Below are 19560 nucleotides of genomic sequence, written 5' to 3' on the forward strand. Positions count from 1 at the left end.
GAAGCGTGGGCCCCCATGTATCCCACGGGAAGGGAAGCAACTCTCCTGCTGGGTTCAGAAAAGGAGGCAGAAAGTTGACAGACGGGGGAGGGGACCCCGAGAGTCGCAGAGGTTCCTCAAGAGCTCGGCCGGCAAACAAAAGCGCGGGCGGGCTCGCACGCCACCTTCCCGGTGTCTTGGCGCGGGGGGGGGGGGCTGGCACCAGGCAGTGGGAACAAGTGAGAGCGCCCAAGGCGGTCAAGAATAGCTTGCAGATAGGCCCGCAGGAGTGGCGTCCCGGCGCCCCGCGGGGCCCGCCCAGCGCGCTGCGACGCGAGCGCAGAGCGCACCCCACGCGCGCGGGCCGGCCGGCGTGACGGACTACAAGTCCCAGCAAGCCCAGAGGCAGCGCGGGGCGGGGTCTGGCGCAATTCCCCGGGATCCGGCGCGCTGGGAAGCGCCGCGGAGGACGCAGCGGCGGCCGGAGGGCGGCGAGCGCGGGCGGGGGCGGGGCCGACGTGGGCCAGGGCCCTGCGTGCCAGGGAGGGGGCCGGCCGGGCAGCGGCGGGCGGCGCTCGGAGCGGTCTCCGCGGCTGGCAAGGCGCCCACGGCTCGGTCCCGGCTTGGCGGACGGCGCAGGGCAGTTGAGGGGCCCGGCGCGCGCGGTAGCGCGGCACTCACAAGCGCGCGGACTCAGCCGCAGCCGTGCGCCCCGGAGCAGAGCGGCCACTGCCCGGGGGCCTCGGCCCCGGCGCTCAGAGCGCCGCGCTGCCTGCGCTTTAATGGCTGCTCGGTTGGCCGGCGCGTAGGGGTGCAGGCGGCTGCGGCGCGGGAAGGCGCCTGAGCAAGCCTCCTCCGCGGCCGGTCGCGCTCCATGGCGCCGCGGTCTCCTCGGACGGCCCGCTGACCCGGGACGCGCGTCCCGGCCATGAACTGAGCCCCTCTACTGCCTCACCCTCGCCTTTCTTTTTGCGCCTCCCCGGCTCCGTGCTCCCCGGGGGCTGCGGCGCCCCGGGTCTCGGTGGCCCGCGGGCTCCGGGGCGCCGGGCGGCGGCGACGGGGGGCGCGCGGCTCTGGGCGCCGCGCCTGCACCATGAACTACCAGCAGCAGCTGGCCAACTCGGCTGCCATCCGGGCCGAGATCCAGCGCTTCGAGTCGGTCCACCCCAACATCTACTCCATCTACGAGCTGCTGGAGCGCGTGGAGGAGCCGGTGCTGCAGAACCAGATCCGGGAGCACGTCATCGCCATCGAAGGTGAGGGCCAGGCCGCCCCGGGGCTTCTGGAAAGCACGGGGGAGCGGGCGCCCCTGGCGCGGCGGGGTGTGTGCGCGCGTGTGTGCGTGCGTGTGTACACACGCGGCTGCCCAGCCGAGAGAGCACTGCGGTGCCTCTTGCCCCGCAAGGCCGGCGGTGCAGCCAGCCTGCCAGGGAAGATGGATCATCAGTGTTCATTTGATAATGGACAATAGAGTCTCTCCTGTGAGAAAGTGGCACGGTGCCGCTGCGTACTGGGCCGCCCGCATGTCCCGTCCGGGCCCAGCCGACGCCTGGGGGCAGCTGCCTGGGATGGCGCCACTCGATCCGTGACAGGTTATCAGGCTGGGCCTGAGCGTCTTGCATGGACGTTGAAGATGTGTTTTGAGAAGCGCTGCTGCTGGGGGTGCTGTGCTGGCCAGCCTGTTCAGTTGCTTCATGGCTGTCGTTTTTCCCAGTTCGCGGATACAGGAGAGACATTTGGAGTTGGAGCATGTAGGGAGCCAGTGGGACCCAGGCAGCATCATGTCCAAGTGCAGGTCTGCCTGCCCGTGTGCAAACGCTGGGCGTTTTAAACCAAAGTCCTGGGTCAAATTATTCCCTTCTAGGGAGGTAGGACACCTCCACACTCTCTTGCTAAGGGGGCACTTTTATAATACACCTGCCACTTGGGAGCCACCCAAGAGGAGGAGAAAAAGTGGATGATCCTGCTGCCTGTAAGCCTGGGTGTGCAGAGCACTGTCCTGACCCCCAGTGTCGCCAGGGCAGTATCCCTGCAGGAGAGGATGGAGCTGGCTGCTTTGCCCTGGTTTGTGTTCTCTTTGGACCACTGATGGCTCCTGTTTCTCTGCTACTAGGTGCCTGATCTGTTTGCTTGTTTTGTGTCTCTGGGCCTGCCTTCACTTACCTGAGGGGAGCAGGTGGTATCCAAGTGGGTAATGTGGTCTCATAGTCCAGCCAGGGGATTAGCAGCCTGACTTCTTGAGTTGCTGTTGGCCAGTGACAGCGAAAGGCCTCCAGGTGGCTTGTCCTAGTATAATACTGTGCCTGCCAAAGGCTGGTGAGTCCTCTGTTGAGGAGCATGGGAGCCTTCCAAGTCCAGCAGGAGTGTGTTCAAAACAGGTGCAGGTACTGCCCCCCCCCCCTCCACATAAGGCTTCAGCCCCCAGGAAAGCTTGGCTCCTGTGCGGTCTGAACTTCTAACCCTGAAGTGTTTGGGTTTAAAACTTGGCCGCTGGGGTGGAGAAGGTGAACGCTGTGTTGCTGATCCCCTTGGCATTTGGCAGCCTCATGTACTTGAACCACATCCCAGGCAGGCTGGGAGACTGACTGACTATCCACAGGATGTATTATAATTCCAGGGGAGGGTCCCAGCAAGTTCTGTCCTTAGGAGGACTGGCTTTCAATGCACCTGGGCCCCCTGAGTGTTCATGGCTGCTTGTGGCTGACTTCAGATGCTTCCAGACTCATGAAGAGCCACGGCTTCTGTGGGATGTGGAGTCTTAAGGTGTTGAGGATGGGCACTCCTCCTTCACCCCTCAGTTGATGGTGAGGAGATGTCGAGGATGGGTTCCTCTGAGAGCTGGTCTGGGTCCCTGTCGGAAAGTGCTGGAAGTGCTCATGTTTCTCTCAGATGACTCTGCTCAGCTCTCTGGTTGCATATACAGAAGTCTGATGAAACCCTCTGAAAGCTGGTGCCCGAGATGGAATGCACCTGACTGGAGCTCCTTGCTCCGGAGGAGAGGAAGGCCTCCAGCTGGGTGTGACTCATTTCCCATTCTTAAAGCTGCACTCTGGGGTTTTGGACTTCTAGCAGGAGGATGTGGTTGCATTTCTTTCTTTCTTTTTTTAATTGTTCTTCCACAGTGATCCTTTCTTGATCGCAGATGCTATCAAGCCCCTTTTTGGCTATAACCTTTGTCATTCTCAGTAAAACTTAAACTGATGGACGGATCCTGCTGGAGACTTTGATAGTGCTATAATTTTTGTCAGGACTAGGAATGCCTGTATTATGCCAGGACTGTAGTAAATTCAGCGAGACTGGAGAAGCTTTCGTATCTGCCTCTGTTCTTCCTGCCGTTATCTACTGTGGTACACTGCTCATTTGTGGAGAACTTGAGCACAGATGTTTTGGTATTCACAGTGGCCCTGTCTTATAGAGGAGGAGGTGGAGGTATGGGAGGGTGATGACCCCTGAACATCTGAGGGAAGTTGTTCAAAGGCACCTCTGAACTGAGGGGTGATTTAGGCCCTGGGTTTCTGGCTTCCCAAAGCATCACTCTTTCAGGACCTCACCCTGCCTCTTCTAATTAAATCCCAATTCATTTGTTAAAATGGAATAGTCTTTCCATGTCAGTGTTAAGATATGGGCAGGTCTTACATTGCTCCATTCTTGTTTGGCGTGGGAGAGGGTTGCCAAGTTGTGATAGCATGATATGCTTGAGTGAGAAGAGAGCAGACGTATTTTATTGAGAATATCACATATGCATATAATGCATTTTGATTAACTCTACCTCCCAATCACCTCCCATTCCCCTCAGAACTTCATGTGCTTTCTTACTCTCTTTTTTTTTTTGGTTTTTCGAGACAGGGTTTCTCTGTGTAGCTTTGCGCCTTTCCTGGAACTCGCTTGGTAGCCTAGGCTGGCCTCGAACTCACAGAGATCCACCTGGCTCTGCCTCCCGAGTGCTGGGATTAAAGGCATGTGCCACCACCGCCCGGCTTTCTTACTCTCTCTTTAAAAGCACACTGAGTCCATTAGTGCTGTCCGTATGTACACGGGTGTGTCTGTACACGGATGTGTATGTACACGAGTTTGGGACCGCCCACTGGAGCGTGGATTGCTTTTTTAGGGGCTACATCCCTGAAGAAAACTGACTCTTCCCACAGCAGTCATTAGGTACCAGGAGCTCTAAGCTAGGGGTGGGACTTCATGATGCCCTCTGCAGCCATGCTGGGACTTTGGCAGGCTTGGTGTCGTGTGTGCTGTCACGGCTGCCATTTGTTCACGTGCAGCGATGCTGTCATGTCCAGCAAACACTGTTTCCCTGCAGACATCCACTGCAATCTTTCTGACCCCTCTTCTGCAATGATTCCCGAGCCTCGGGGGAGGGAAGGAGTGTTATACAGATGTTCCATTTGGAGCTGAGCACTCCCAGTCTCTTATTCTCTGCATACTGATCTGCTGTGGGTCTTTAGTAATCTCCATCTACTGCAGAAAGAAGCTTCTCTGATGAGGGCTGAGAGCTGCACTAATCTATGGGTATAAAGATTAATTTAGGGGGCAGTTTGTTAACTATGTCCATTTAACTTAGGTTCTCCTCTGGGGCTGATAGCCAGACGGTCATGAGTTTTTGGGCCTGTTTACAGTACCAGGCATAGAGTGTGTCTCGAGGTACAGGATTTATTTCCAACCAGAAAGCGGTTGGTTACTCCCATAGCGTCTGTGCCACTAATGCGTTTCTTGCTCTGTGCCAGTGGATACATCTTGCTAGGCCAGTCACGGTTGTAGCATGTGGGATTCATAGCTGGCTAAATACTTTTCACCCTCGGTAGCATAAATAGAACCATCCAGCACTATGAAAGCTAGCCAGTGAGGATGCAACTCCAAGGTCAATACCAGCTTGATTTTTTTTTTCTTCATGTCCTATTACTTAAGTATATGGTGTCTTCAGCAGCAGGGTCTTACTATCAAATTCTAAGAATTAACTAAGAGTGATGGTAGTAGCCTGTGAGGAGGGTCTGTTTCAGGGGTGTCTGTGGTTTCCCACTGATCAGTAACTCTTGAGGAGGGGGGGTTGGAGAAATAGATCAGTGGTTAAGAGCATTGTCGCTCTTCTGTAGGAGCTAAGTTGTTTTCAGTACCCATGTCAGGTGGGTGCCTGTAACTCCAGCCCCAGGGGGATCTGATACCCTCTTTTGGCCTCTGCAGGTATATGCAGACACAGACATAGACACAGATACACGCACACAGACACACAGACACACACACACACACACACACACACACAGACACACACAGACACACACACACAGACACACACACACATACACAGTAAAATAAATTTTAAGAAAAAAAGGTTAAAACCAAATTCACTGATAGGGAGCTGGGAAGGTATTGCCTTGTGGGTACAAGATGCCACGAGAAACCATGACTGATGCTGGACCACCACATTAACTGAGGTGAAACCTCATCCGTCAGAGGCAGACCCGGATCTCCTGTGACTAGAGATGAGCACAAGAGACTGCAAGATGTGAATCTTTCAGGAAAGGATATGCATGTCATCGTAAATATTTAAAAAAAAAATCACTTGCCTCACAAAACCAAACCTGTCATTTCCAAAGCTATCTAGTCAGACCTTTTTCCCATCTGCTCCCCCTATCAAGGCCTTGGGGTTGTTATAACAGGAGCGCTTTTCAGCTCAGGAGGACCTTTGAAGATATGGTTTCTGTGTTGACATTGCATGCCAGCATCTGGCTCTGTCGTAGTGTGTTTAAAACCTCGCTGTTTCCTGGCACCTACATGAATTTTTGCTCTTGGGGTGAGGGATGACCTTGGGAAAGAGGAGGATGTTTTGGTTGCTGCTTATGTCACAGTGAATCAATTTTGACCTTGTTGGAAAATCTCTTTTAAAGATGGACAAGATGTATTTTATTTAGTTGCAAGAGCTCACTGAAATTTCCAAATAACAGTGTGTTGGGGATACTGTCTGTAGGTTTGGGATCCATGTGCCTTCCATCCTCAACCTTGTTGAAAAACATTACCTTGGTTTTTGTTTGTTTTTTAAAACTTTACTTTAGTCTTTATTTCTTACTCTGAGAATCTTCTTGACTCCTGAATCGCTGGGATATAAGGAAACATTAATGATTGGTTTCACATTGAGGCCAGCAGATTTCTGGGGTGCCGTGCAGGGGCATGGCCCGCTGTGGGATGTAGCATGTACTATGCCATGCTCAGAAGTGAGCCTGGGACCTACCTCACCTCTGCTTCTCCTGTGTCACCTTCTCCTCTGGCTCATCAAAGACTGACTGGGTGGATGGATTGAAGCGCACCAGCCAACTGCCTCTCTTGTTAAATAAAGCTGGTCGTTCTTTTAAGGCTAAAACCTCTATTAGCAGTCACACACTGTAACTCAGCTTGCCAGCAGCAGAGCCAGGATCCATGTGCTTGCCTAGTGCTCGCTCATTCAGCACAGCAGTATGCTTGTTTCTGAGCTTCTCAGGCACTGCTGGGGAATTCAGCCAGTCCCTGAAGCTGAGACACCCACCTCCTCAGCTAGTGTTCATGCTGCTGTCCTTACTAGGTGGCTGATCTGTAGACCCCTATCTTCTACCTTGATCCTCCACAGGAGGACTAGGGGAGGGAGGGCATGAACCTTACATGGTCCTCTTAAGTGTACACGCATATGTGGACATTTGATGGCTCTTTGGTAGCATCCAAGCCTGAGCATTTGGGGAGCCTTGGAAGATGGCAGAGAGTCTGCTCAGTCCCATGATGCAACTGTGTTGTTGAACATTTGTACCCAGTGGGGTGCTGAGTACTTAACCTGTATTATGTCAGTTCATCGTGAGGTAATCCCAAAACATGGCTACCACCCTGTTGTGTGACAAAACTTTTCCTGGGGAGACACAACACACTCGCCCTCGAAAGGGATCTCACGACAGACTGACAGATATGACCAAACTCCAGCTTTGGGGTTACTTACAGGAGCAGAAATAACTCAAAGGCAGCTGCATCACCACAGCCCACCGTAGTGTGGGTGGCAGCTCACGGAAGTTGGGGACCCGGAGCACAGTGCACAGCCTGCACGCAGCTCAGTAGGTTGGAGTGACTCCGTTGGTCTAAACCTCTTCCAGGCAGCGCCACCCTTCTGTCTCTTCCAGGCTGCTCTTCTGATCTTGGGGTGGTCTTTGTAAGGTGGCTCACCTGAGAGGGACTCTTCAGCTTTTATTGCTTACTCTGGGAGGGAGGGAGGGGCTTAGTGAATCTGGTCAGTTTCAGGGACTTCCTGGAGCTGTTTTGATTTGTCCGCCTTCCCGTTTAAAAAGTTTACCTGCAGGATGGGATGTTTCCATTTCAGAGGAAACTGTTTTGTAACACACCTTTCAACCCAGGAAGTGTAGAAAAGTTACCTGGGAGAGATGAGCAGCCTGGGCCAAACCTCACTGTATAAGGTAGAATTGGAGAGCCCCTGCTATGTGTAATTCCCATAGCCCTTTGTCTGAGCCTTTGGGACGTGTACCCTTGACCTAGGAAGAGACAGGCTCGGGGATGCCCCAAGTAACCAAGGCGTCTTGTTCTCCATAGAGTTGCTTAATACAGTAAACTTGGCAAGCGTTTGTTTAGTCTGCTTACTGCAGGTGTGTATGTTTAGGGAAAAACGTTTCTCCCCACTGCCGTGGGTGGGTGTCCTTTTCCTTGGACGTTGTTTGTGGTGCTGGTAATCGTTCAGGGTTAATCTGGGGTGGTGCTTTTACCACCTCCTTTGGAAGCTGCCCTGTTGGCCAGGTGCTGCTTCCCATTGAAACCTCATGCCCAGCCGGCACTGGAAGCCCTCCCAATCTGGTGGCTTTTAGGTATGTCATGGATGCTCCTTCTCAGAGCTGCCGTGAAGCCTGGTCCAGGTGGGCTACTCACAGCCATCCTTGCGTCACTGGAGTTAAGGTCCCCCTGCTCTGTGTGCGGTGGCCCTTGGCTCAGCTACTGCCCTCCTTCCAGCCCGGAGAACTCAGCGCTCACTCACATTTGAGTCCTCAGTGCTTTGATGGGTCAGTATCTGCACTTGAAGAATGCCCTGGACTTGGCATTGGGCAACCCTTTCCTCCCAGGCACAGGTCCTTTTTGCCTCATCGGGGGTGTGAACTGAGTTATCCTCCTGCAGCAGTGAAACCTGTATCCAGAGTATAGAAGTTGGGGCTGGGCAACTTTTGGATCTATAGATCATTAGTTTCATGGGACCAAAACATCATGCTATTTTCTTTACTGTTTGAAGACAGGGGAAGGAAAAGCTTTGTTTCGGCGGCATTTCTAAATCAATGGTCTGCAAAGGTGGGCGCTTCTTTCTGACAGGAGCCCGTTAAATTCAGAGAATCACCGTGGTCCAGAGGGATCAGTGAGTGACAGGCTGTGTCACTGATGTCATGGAGCACTGAGTGTCACTCAGCAGTGGTTCTCAGATTTAAGTGAGGTTGAGAGCTTACAGAAACAGATGGCAGCTTCCTGGTTCTGGGGGCTGGAGTGGCCCTGGGAACCTGCATTTCTAAGGTCTGTAGTCCAGGGACCCCGTTGTGCAGAAGAGAAGAAAGGGAGGACACTTGCTCTGGCCAGACACTTTTCTGGCCTGCAGTGTTCATAGCTAGTGGTGGGGTCCCCACCAGTCGCTTAGCAAGTTGGCAGTGTCAAAAAGTTTGAACAATGGTGAAGGACTGGAAGCCAGTTTGGATGGTTTCAAGTGCGATTCCACCTTGTCTCTGAGATGATCATAGAAGGAGTGAGCACAGCCGGGCGCACGCCTTTAATCCCAGCACTCGGGAGGCAGAGCCAGGTGGATCTCTGTGAGTTCGAGGCCAGCCTAGTCTACAAAGCGAGTTCCAGGAAAGGTGCAAAGCTACATAGAGTGAGCACCGTCTGAGTGTGGAGTTCTGGAGTCAGGGGGACAGTAGGCCTAGATGAGGGTCCGGTAGGAAGTGGAACCCCTGGTGCCTCATTTCCTCTAAGTCCCAGGCTGTGGTTCTGTAGACTTCTTCCCCTGACTTTTGGAGCACAGCCTCATGCATATTTAGATGGGGTTTGTCAATCTTTGCTTCTTAGGGTAACTTGTAGATGATACGTTGTGTCGCCACGATTTCCCAGCAGTTGAGAGCATCTGTGAAAGAGAGGTGTGCTGCATGTTATCCGCAGCTCAGAGAGCCCCGGAGGAGCTCGGGGCAGAGAGACAGGTCCTGCAGCTGCAGGGACACAAGAAGACCCAGGGCCCCATTACCAGCACCTCTGTTTTTACCCACCTAGACCTTGGCTTTTGCTGCCCCCAGAACCCCTGCTTCACATCCCTCCTTCCCTCGCATGTCCTGCAGGCTTGGTCAGCTTGTAAGTCTCAGCTGGCTCCCTGCAGCTCCCTGGATGCTTTGTTTGTTGTTTGGGTTTTTGAGACAGGGCTTCTCTGTGGAGCAGCCCTGGCTGTTCTGGAACTCTCTCTGTAGACCAGGATGTCCTCGAACTCACAGAGATCAGCCTGCCTCTGCCTCCCGAGTGCTGGGATTAAAGGTGTGTGCCACCACCACTGGCTGTTTATTGTTTTCTTAAAAGAATTTTAAAATATTGAGATTATACATGTTTTTTCATTTCTCACTTCTCTTTCCTCTCATCTTACTTCTACCCCCACTCTTTCAAATTCATGACCTCTTTTATTGTCGGTGTGTGTGTGTGTGTGTGTGTGTGTGTGTATTCCCAAATATATATATACAACTTGCCTACCCTGTATAATGTTACATATATGTATATGATTTCAGGGCTGGCCGTTTGGTATTGGGTAACACATTGGGGGGCTCTTGCCTGGGGAAGACTATTTCTCCCACTCTTAGCATTTCTTAGTTTCCTGTAGTTTCTCCTTTTTGCTTTTCTGTCTAGGGTCGAGGCCTCTGAGCTTTCTCTCATGTCTCCTGGTGTCATCTGTGTTCAAGTCATGTTCAGGGAGCCAGGTTGGCGAGACGCCCCTAGGAGACACCACCTCACAGCAGACTTCTTGTTCTTCTGGCTCTGTTACAGTCTTTCTAACTCCCCTCGCCCCCACCCCAAAGCTCTCCGAGTCTTAGGTCCAGGAGTTGTGTTGTGGATTGTGTGTCCGTTGTGACTGGCTCCACAACTCTGCATTTTGGTTGATTACTGTTTTCTGTAATGGTCTCTGTCTGTTGCAGAGAGAACTTTCCTTGAGGGGTGAGGACTGCACTGACCTGTGGGTATGAGGATAAAGATTTAGAACTGGTTAGGCTTATGTTGGTTTAGCAGAGTGGTGGTTTAAGTTCTCCTCCTTCCCTAGCCCCGGATCACTGGCAAGGTTTCCAGTGTCCGAATTTCCTTCTTGTTACCTGGGCCTTAGCAAGTCCAGTTGGAGAGCTGGTGGATGTTGCCAGGCTGTCTGCCATGCCGTCCATTGTTGCGGTCATAGGTACCATCGCTGGGTAGGACGTTCGGTTCCTTCCCTCCGTTGGAAGCTTGCATGGCGCCTTCTGGTACTGTAAGCTAGTCCTAGAGGAGGAGGAGGCTTTCACTTGGGTCCTCTTAGTCCTGTATGTGAAGTGCACGGATGTCTTCCGCAAATGGCATTTCCTTCCACCTCTGGGGAGCAGCCGAGGGCAAGAGCAGGGCCTGTACTGCTCTGAGAGTCTCCTGGAGACTCCTGAGCAAGAGCTCAAAGGAGCGGCTGTCACGTCTAGTGTTGGAGTTTTTGGTAGCTGCCCTGTGGCTTTTGGAGGGACAATTGTCAGCCCAGGTGGGAAAATGTCACTTAAACTATGCATATTTATACACCGACTTGCATATATGATAAATATTTTTAGATAGGTAATAGTGTGTGATTCCTTAGGACTTTTTCAGACATCCTCACTGTAGTTTTAACCCCTTTCTCCTCTGTGTTTACCCCTCCCCCCTCCTCCCTAATTAGAGCCTTTTCTTTTTCCCAGTTCCCCCATCAGGTCGCTTGTACCTGCTAGTCCCCTCTCTGTTGGTTTTGTTTCAGGGTTCCAGCACTCACACAGACCCGCGTCCCCTCGGGGGCCCCTTTCCTGACACTCAGGGATCTTCGCATCCCCAGCCTAAGTGATTGGGTCTGGAAAAGCCGGATGAGGCTTAGTTATTTTAAGCCCAGGTTTGGGGTTCTGATCTGGCGCTTAGCTACATAATTCCTTCTCTTTGTTGAGTACCTTTCCCTGAGAGAGAAAATGCACTCTGCAGATGTTAATCTCCAATCTCTGCAGCATCTGTTATTTTTGTTCTGGGATTGGAGAAGAAAGGCTTTGTGTGGTGTAGCAGGGAGTCCTGGCCTCTGAGGGGGTGGGAGGGATTTTTGGTCCCCCTTGTCTAGTGCTCTGGAACCTGGACCCAGGCATGTGCCTTCCTGAGATCAGAGATGCCCATGGACAGGGCCCGTGTAGTCTTTCAGGTGCAGTCTCTTTACCTTCCTATGCTGTCTGCTCACAGCTGACCAAGGCCAGAGGCCAGAGGGGCATTGGGGTTGTGTCTGGGACCAGGGAGGGAGGAGAGCAATGTCACGTGGACAGGAGAGGTTGTTAATGGAGCCTTTGAATAACCAGCCAAACAGCTTGTTTGTGTGCAGGGTCGGGACATTTTCCATAGAGAGCAGCCTAAATATAGGCTTGAGGGTGGGGACCAGGACCCAAGAGGGGTCTGTCATCTCCCTGGTATTGTTTCTTCCTCTGTAATCAGGACTCCACCAGCCCTGAACAGGTGGCCACCCTGCACGCTCTGGGAGCAGATTGGGTTTTTGTTTAAGCAGGCTCATTTGCACATTTCACACTTCTCACGCTGTTTGGTGGGGATTGTCTTTTTCGGGCCGCAGTGTTGGAGTGTTTGTTCAGTGTTTCTATACAAGCAACTGTCTCATCCTTAAAGCTGCGCATGCTGGCTGCCTGTCATTAGCATCATGGGTAGGAGCTTTTAAGGGTGGGAGACACTTTGCTTCTGGGAGAAGAATTCCAAGTACTTCCTGACCGTGTTCACAGACGTCTATTTCCTGTCATACCAGTATTCAGCAGGCTCTAGCGAATGGGACCATGCTGAAAACAGCTTAGGCCAGGCCTCACCAAGCCTCTTAACCATCGTCTCAGGTCACAGTCTAAAAGGGAAGTGGTCATTTCAGGACCGTTTAGTTTTAATGCAAGCGTTTTAGTTTTACTTAACATGGGCACACTAACTGAGGATGTTTGGAGAGAACTTAGCACTGTTATTTCTATTTTCACGAGAGTCTCCTCACTCTCAGTACCGGAGACTTGTGTCGTTTGCATTTGTCATGAGGAAGGACAAGTGTACTGTGCCCCCAGGTTGAAGGGTGCTTTCCGTTGCAGCAGGAAGGCACGGCGGCGGCGGCAGAGTGAGGCCAACGTCACATTGCACCCACTGTCAGGAAGCGGAGAGAGATGCTGGTGCTCACCTCACTTTCTCCTTTTTATTTAGTCTGGGATCCTAACTTGTAGGATGGTGTCGGCTCCATCTACCCTGTCTTCTCACCTCAATTAACCCAATCTAGAAACTCGGGCAGACGTGCCCAGAGGTTCATCTCCTATGATTTAGATCCTGTCAGGTTGGTGGTCAGTATTAGCTGTCATGCTGGGTGAGTTGGGTGGCTCCTGGAAGCCTGCCCGCCTGCCCGCCTGCCCGCCTTTGGCAGTGATCAGAGGTCCTGGGCTGCTGCGAGCCAGCACCCTGCCCACTCTTGCTAAGTCAGTGGTCTCTTCACTGCTGGGGACTTGGGGATGGTGGGATTAACAGAGCTTCAGGCTCCCTCACTTTCGGGAACCCCTTGTTTTGACCTATAACAAGGACACCCAAGTTATAGGAAGGAAGGTTTTGCATACTGATTATGGCGGATGAGACATGGGTGGCGGGGGGAAGGCTCAGCGGTGCCGTGTGTTTCTTGTTCCACCAACTGGCACGTGGGTGCCGACATGGCAGGGCATGCTCTCAGACGAATCTTTTGCCCACTTGGGAACAGGCTGGAAGGGAAGTAGGGTCCTCTGGCTTCTTCCTTCAACGCTGCACACAGGAGTCAAGACACCACTGCTTAGACAAAAATGGGTTCACTTTAGTGCACTCGGGATGGCGGACAGGTTGTTGCCTCCCTGTCTAGAGGTCATCCTCTTTACCAGTAGCTTTAAAGATCTCAGTGGCCAGTACTCTTCTGTCTCTGACTCAGGCATCAAGTTTTCAGTTCCGGGATTGCCCAATGACTTTTCTCTCCTTGACTGAACACCAGTTGTTTGTGTGTAGCTGTGTGTTCAGTTCTGCAGTGAGGAGCCCTGTCCTGTGGGTGGGGCTGGAGTTTGGCCCCCATGGGCTCCGCCAGGCCTCGGGTGGATGTTGGGCAGTTGGGGCATGTGGTCACCCTCTGCACCCTGCCCTGGGGTTGAGCACTATGTTCTCCTTGGTATTTGAAAGGCAACTGGCTACATGGAGTCTGGCCCCAGCTGTCTGTGGTCCTAATGACAGCATATTAACACTATTCAGTTGCTGTTGTTTGTACAATTAGAGCTAAGACACAAAGGAAGAAAGAAAAGCCAAGTGTTGCCAACTGGATTCTCAAGGGGTTGTTTTCTTTGTTCTCTCTGCTCTGTCCCAGGAGTGGCCCCTCCCCCTCTATACAGCCCTGACTGCCCCGGGCCAACCAGGAAGGACACAGGGACGTGGATCAGGGCTGTGTGAATTTCTCCAGTGGCTTTGCAAAGACAAATATTTATTTTGAGGGCTGGTGGTGGGAGGGCCTCCCTTCTCCTCACTTTGTTTGGGATGGGAAGGCACTAATGTGGGAGCAGTAGGAAGATTTTATCCAAAGGCCTTGCTTGCCGCAGCCAGAGCTGGGCTCTGAGGCTGATGGGCTGGCAGATGAGCATTGCTCTTTCTGTGGGGGTGGAGGTCGGGGGAGGGAGGGCCGCAGAAGCTGGGAAGCAGGAGGGCATGAGAGGGCTGTCCAGGCCTACACAGGGCAGGAGCTGAGCAGGATCACTGTGCAGGGCAGAGCTGGTGGGGCTGTGTGGCCCTGCTCAGGTGGTAGGCAGTGGAATGGGGTGTGAGTGAAGGGGGAGGTAGGAGAGCAGGCAGGGGTCAGGATGGGTGGGAAACAGACAATTCTAAAAACTGGGGCAGGAGGGCAGCCTAATGGTGCCTGTGAGCCTTGGGCTACAGGAGAAGATGGTGAGGAGGCTGAGGTTTTATTCTGGTAACATGGGAGCAAGGGCTGTGAGGTCTGGGTGGAAGGGAGGTGCTGGTCACTGGTGTTTATGTGGGATTTGTAGACGTGTCTCTGTCTGCAGGGATGGGCTTGGAAGTCTGGGGAGGCAGGGACAGTGGTGCGGCCTCTTGCTGGCTGTGGATTATTAAACAGGTGTTTGAGGTGAGGTATACACGAGTTTCTTGTGGATGTGGCTACTGCTGCCTATCTGTATGAGCAGAATTGACCCAGGAGTGCTTAAACTGATTGAGACTCTACAGGCCACCTGGGGCGTAACTGACATCTGACATAACCTGGCCCCCAAAGTCTCCTAACCAATCAGATTTTTGTAAAATGTACTAACTATATGCCACATGGTGCCTGCTTGACGCGTCTGTCAACCTCAGGTGTGTATATTTGGTCACATAAGGGTTTTAATCCATGGAATTCTGACTTGAGGTACAGGGGCCCGGAGCTCGCTTCTTTCTGGCCTGCTGTGAGTGAGCTGAGGTGGGCACTGTGGAGGAGGACACAAGGTCGGAAAGCTTATGGCGTGGTGGGACTGAGGGCGTGTAGGCACTGAGTCCTCAGTCCCAGCCTCAGGCTCAGACAGTGGACACAGCAGGACTCAGAACCCCACATGGAGCTTCTTTTCCAGAAGCCGACATCCACTCTTGGTAGGATGCAGGTGACTGTCAGGCTGAGGATTTGGGGGTTATAGGTGGCCTAGCTAGACAAAGCCAAGTTAGAGCCACAGAGGCTCACTTTTGTGGGAAGCTGGGACACTCTTCCACCCGTGGCCAGAGGCATTGGCTTGCTCTTGCCGTCAAGGGTGTGGTTGGAGTGCATGGCTCCTCTGACTGATTCAGCCCTCCCGGGGCACCTTCCTCAGCACCGTCCAGGTCTGTCTAGCAGAGAGTCGTAGTGCATCCCACCAGGCGGTTTGATAGCTAACTCAGCACGTCCTAAGGGAGACTTTTCCTCCCACATTTGAAGATGAAAACCTGAAGCACGCAGAGGAGCTGAATGGCTGCAGGGTGAGCTTTTCCATGCACCAGACCGTGTTCCTCTCTCTACCTGCCTAGAGCACAACCTAACGGACATTGTTTTTGTCCATGACAAAGTATGCCAAGACAAATCCAGCAGCGGCTTGGAGCTCAGAGGGTCCACATGTGTGGGTAGGTACTGTGGAGACAAGTACCTGTTCAGTGGGGATTGAGTGAGAGGGTGTCTCATTTTTCTGGGAATATGGATGTAACGTTCACTTGGGAGGACAGTTTTTCTTAATGTGTGTGTTAACCCTGGGACAGTTCACAGATGAGCCCAGAGGGAAGCCTGTGGCCTGACTGAAGTAACAGCAACACACACACACACACACACACACACACACACACACACACACACACACACAGTGGAAGAGCAGACCCATGTTTGGACCTTGGTGGCTTTGGGGATGTCCTAGGATTGCTTTTATGACAGTTCTGTCACAGAGTCAGAGGTGTCTCTGTAATGCCATGACTGATTTCTTGAAGCAAACTGATGATGCCTTTAGGATCACAGCCTTGGTGGTTCTGTTTGGTCTGCTGGGGACAGATGTGCCAACCTGAAGATCTGGGATAGGCTTCTACCATACCAAGTTGCTAGAGGGCCTTTGAGGGAAGGACTCACTCCTCTGTGCCTCCATTTCCGTGTCTAAGACCCATGGGGTCGGACTTGAGCCTTTTTATTTTCATATTTTATTTGTTTGAGGCAGAGTCTCCTCCATCCCAGGCTGGCCTCAAACTCCCTAAGTGTTTGAGGATGATGTTAAAACCATAGGTCCTCCTGCCTCCACCTCCCTAGTGCTAGTTTTACAGGCATGTGTCACACCCAGTACTATTATTGTTTGTTGTTATTTGAGATGCGCTCTTGGCTGAGTCACTCAGGCTGGCTTTGAACTTTGGATCTTCCGGACTTGATAGTGTTAGGATTACTTGTGTTAGCCACAGCACCTTGCTCTAGCGTTGGTCTTAAGGGTCTTCCTGGCCCTGAAATGACTCATCCATTACTCCTTTGTTCCCAAACTCAGGACCACATTGACCTGGTGTGGTTGGAATTAAGAGAGGCCAGAGGACTGTTCTAGTATATCTCACCAGGTGTTCCCGTAGGCCCCCTCCACAGCAAACATAGTCCTGAGGAGGGATGATCTCAGAAGAGTAATGTCCAAAAAGGAAGAACACACACGGTGTATGCCTGTCATGTGTGTGGCGTGTGGCTCATAGAGACTCATGTGTCATTAGTGTGCATACCCAAGATCTTGCTGGGACACTTGAGTGTGTACACAGGGTCTGCTGGGGAGACGTCTTAGAAGTACTAATTAGTGTCTGCACCTGACCTGGTGTACCAAGATTGTATCAGGTGTGGAAACTTAAGGGGTGTGTGTGTGTGTGTGTGTGTGTGTGTGTGTGTGTGTGTACACCTTCTCTCTGTGAGAGCAGGGCCAGTGTCTGTCTTGCTCTCAGTTGGAGCCTGGAGCCTGGCCCTGCATCTGTGGCAGGTGTATACTGAGGAGATGGGATGAAGCAATGCAGCTCTGGCTGCTGGGTCGAGCACTGGCTTGGCTCAGGTCAGAGGTCACCACTCTGCATCCTGTAAGCAAATGTTGACTTTTGAAACAGCACCTGTCTTCAGGTTCTGGAGGAAGATGCCCTGTCAAGCTAATCATGGTGAACTTTTCCAGAAACATGTCTGCAAGATCCCTTTTCCATGGTTACAGTTACCTTGGCTCTTGTTACATAACTCCTGTTAGATTCAGATTCAACTGAAAGGTTCCATTTTTTGAAAAATATGACCTAAGCCACAAGACTGAGCTATCCTTTATTTATTCTGAACATAAAACTAGAGGTTTTCATTAGGTGTTGGAGTTTATTTGAGAAGCTGCAGACTGTGATGTCATGGAACTGTTCTTGGTCAGGTGCCTATAGCAGGGCTGCCAGGGCTCAGGGCCACAGGACCCATTGCATGTCCGTTAGCCCAGATTCTGGCCCGTGTTCCTTATGAACATTGGAAAGGTGGGCTAGGGTAGGCAGGGGGGATGACCAGCCCCTCCACCCCCGCCCCAGTCTCATGGAAGCCCTGCCATCTGGTCACAGGGACAGGAGCCCCTGTGTGTTAAGATCTCTGGCGTTCTCCCCTGAGCTTGCAGGGGCCAGGACTTCTTTCTCTGGGGCCCATTTGCAGTGGTGTACTGTCATTTATGCATCTGCAGAGCTCTGCAAAAAGCAGCTGGCCCAAGTCTGCCTTGCCATGCAGAGGTGAGCAGTAACCAGGACAAGGTGCACACTGTCCCCTGCGCCTCCCCAGGGCTTCCATTCAGGTTTAATCCCTGAGCAGTTCTCAGGAAGAGAGGGCGGGAGCTTTGCTGAGAGCAGGGCCAGGGAGAGGCCAGCTGCCAGGGTGGGCAGGGCTGGCTCCTAGGATCAGCTCTGTTCCAGCAGCAGGGACTGGTTTTGCCTTGTAAATGACACCATTGCCTGCAGGCATCTCTGACAGCTGCTCCTGCTTCTGGATTCCCGAAATTTCTATTAAACACTTCATGTACCACTTACTTTCCTCTCATTTCATCCTTTTGTCTACTGCCCGCTGAGCGCGCTCTGTGGGACCCCATCTAAGGATGGGGCCTTGTCACCTGGGTTTATCCCATGATGGAAGTGGTGGAACCCCATTTTCAGGTCACGTGTTCTTGGCAGTCAGTGGCCGAGGCAGGATTGGAACCCAGGACTGCTGACAGCAGCCACAGTGGCTGTGATGTCTGAATGAAGCCGAACTAAGACAGAAGCAAACGGGGCTAGCCTGAGACTCTGCAGAGGGCTGCTTCCCTCAGCTCCACGCATTCTGATTTGTGGGCTGCTCTGCTCAGAGGTTATGCAGAGGCAGCAGCAGGGCTCCTCTCCCAGCCTTGGTGGTGGCTGAGCACCGAGACTGAGGGTTTCAGTTGCATGAGGAGGAGGCACATGGCAAGCTGGCTGCTTGGGATTACAGGTTCTGCGATCTGGGAGGAAGGAGGATTTCCAAATGCTGTGCCTCTGAAACTCACCTGGCTGGCAGCTGAGTCGAGAAGATAGCTTTTAAACTCAAGCCACACACATTCCATGACGTTAATAATAAAGATACTAGCAAGTAGTTTAGTGTGTGCGCGCATGCATGTGTGTGCATGTGGAGGCCAGAGGTCATCCTTGGATGTCATGCCTCAGGAGCTGTCCACTTTGTATTTTGAGATGGTCTCTCACTGGCCAGCGAGCCCTGGGGATATATGTTTGTCTCTGCTCGTCCCTCCTTCCCCAGTGTTAGGTTTATAAGTGTATACCTCATGGTTTATAAGTGTATACCTCATGGTTTATAAGTGTATACCTCCCTTTCAGTGGCTGCTGGGAGTAGAACTCAGGTCCTCATGCTTGAGATCAACCTCCATTACCAATTGAAGTCACTTTTTAACAGATGTAGTCCTGACCTATAGTATAACTGATGGAAATCCATACCCTCAGAATGAAAGTGATGCACCTGAGGTTGTAGAAGGGAGGTAACGGGTGGAAGTGGCTGTGTGTAGGGAGTGCCCTGGCCTGCCGCCTCTGTGGGAGGAGTAGATGAGACCATGTTACCCCTCTCGCTGGTGTCTGACAGTGGAGGGTCCCACCATAGCGTCCTGGAAGGTGGAGCAGTGCAGGATGGCAGTGGCCCAGCCTTACACCTCCAGTGCTTTTTTTTCTGCGTGCAATCAAGTTCTGTGACTTGAGGGCTGTGATTTCCGTCCTGCAGGAGTAGTCTGATGGGTTCTGACATACCCACGAAACCATGGTTGACTGCAGACTGTTCTCATGGCCCTCTGTGTTTCCTCACACTCCTGTGTGGCTTGCCCTTCCTTCTGTCTGTCCACTTGCTTGGGTTCACTCTCTGTCAGCTCAGATCCTTCTGTCTTCTGCAGAATTGAAGAGGAGTGGGCTCGTGCACCAGAGGCCCCCTTTTACTCAGTCTGCTTTGAAGATGCGTCCCATTCTGTGTATCTGCTGCTTTACTTTTTACTGCAGAGTAATATTCCACTGGCTGAACTCGGGTTTTGTTTACCCTGTTGGTGGTAAGGGTGTTGGTTGACTGTGTTCAGTTTGTGTCTTTTACAAAGTAAAGTTGTCACGAGCAGATATGTGTGTCTTCGGCTAGGCAGGTACTTTCATTGCTCTTGGGTAGGTATCTAGGAAGAGAGGGGCTGGGGGGTGTGGTGGGCATCTGCTTAACTTCGAAGAACACTGCCAGACGGTCTTCCGTATCGACTGACTCTCACCAGCCGTGTATGTGTAAGTGTATGTGTAAGTGTATGTGTAAGTGTATGTGTAAGCACCTGCTCTCAGAAAGGA

The 19560-nt window shown here is 52.4% G+C and overlaps 1 protein-coding gene across 2 annotated transcripts in view; it reads left to right on the forward strand.

The window, feature by feature from the left end:
- Positions 1-1056: 1056 nt before the first annotated feature.
- Positions 1057-19560, forward strand: part of Agap1 (ArfGAP with GTPase domain, ankyrin repeat and PH domain 1) — a 437938-nt gene continuing 419434 nt past the window's right edge. For both annotated transcript variants that reach the window (XM_059278338.1, XM_059278339.1), the window contains exon 1: positions 1057-1235. In XM_059278338.1, the coding sequence (XP_059134321.1) occupies positions 1073-1235 (163 nt within the window). In that variant the 5' untranslated portion in view covers positions 1057-1072. The remainder of the gene's footprint in view (positions 1236-19560) is intronic.

Source organism: Peromyscus eremicus, chromosome 13 (assembly GCF_949786415.1).
Source record: "Peromyscus eremicus chromosome 13, PerEre_H2_v1, whole genome shotgun sequence".
NCBI classification, from domain to species: Eukaryota; Metazoa; Chordata; class Mammalia; order Rodentia; family Cricetidae; genus Peromyscus; species Peromyscus eremicus.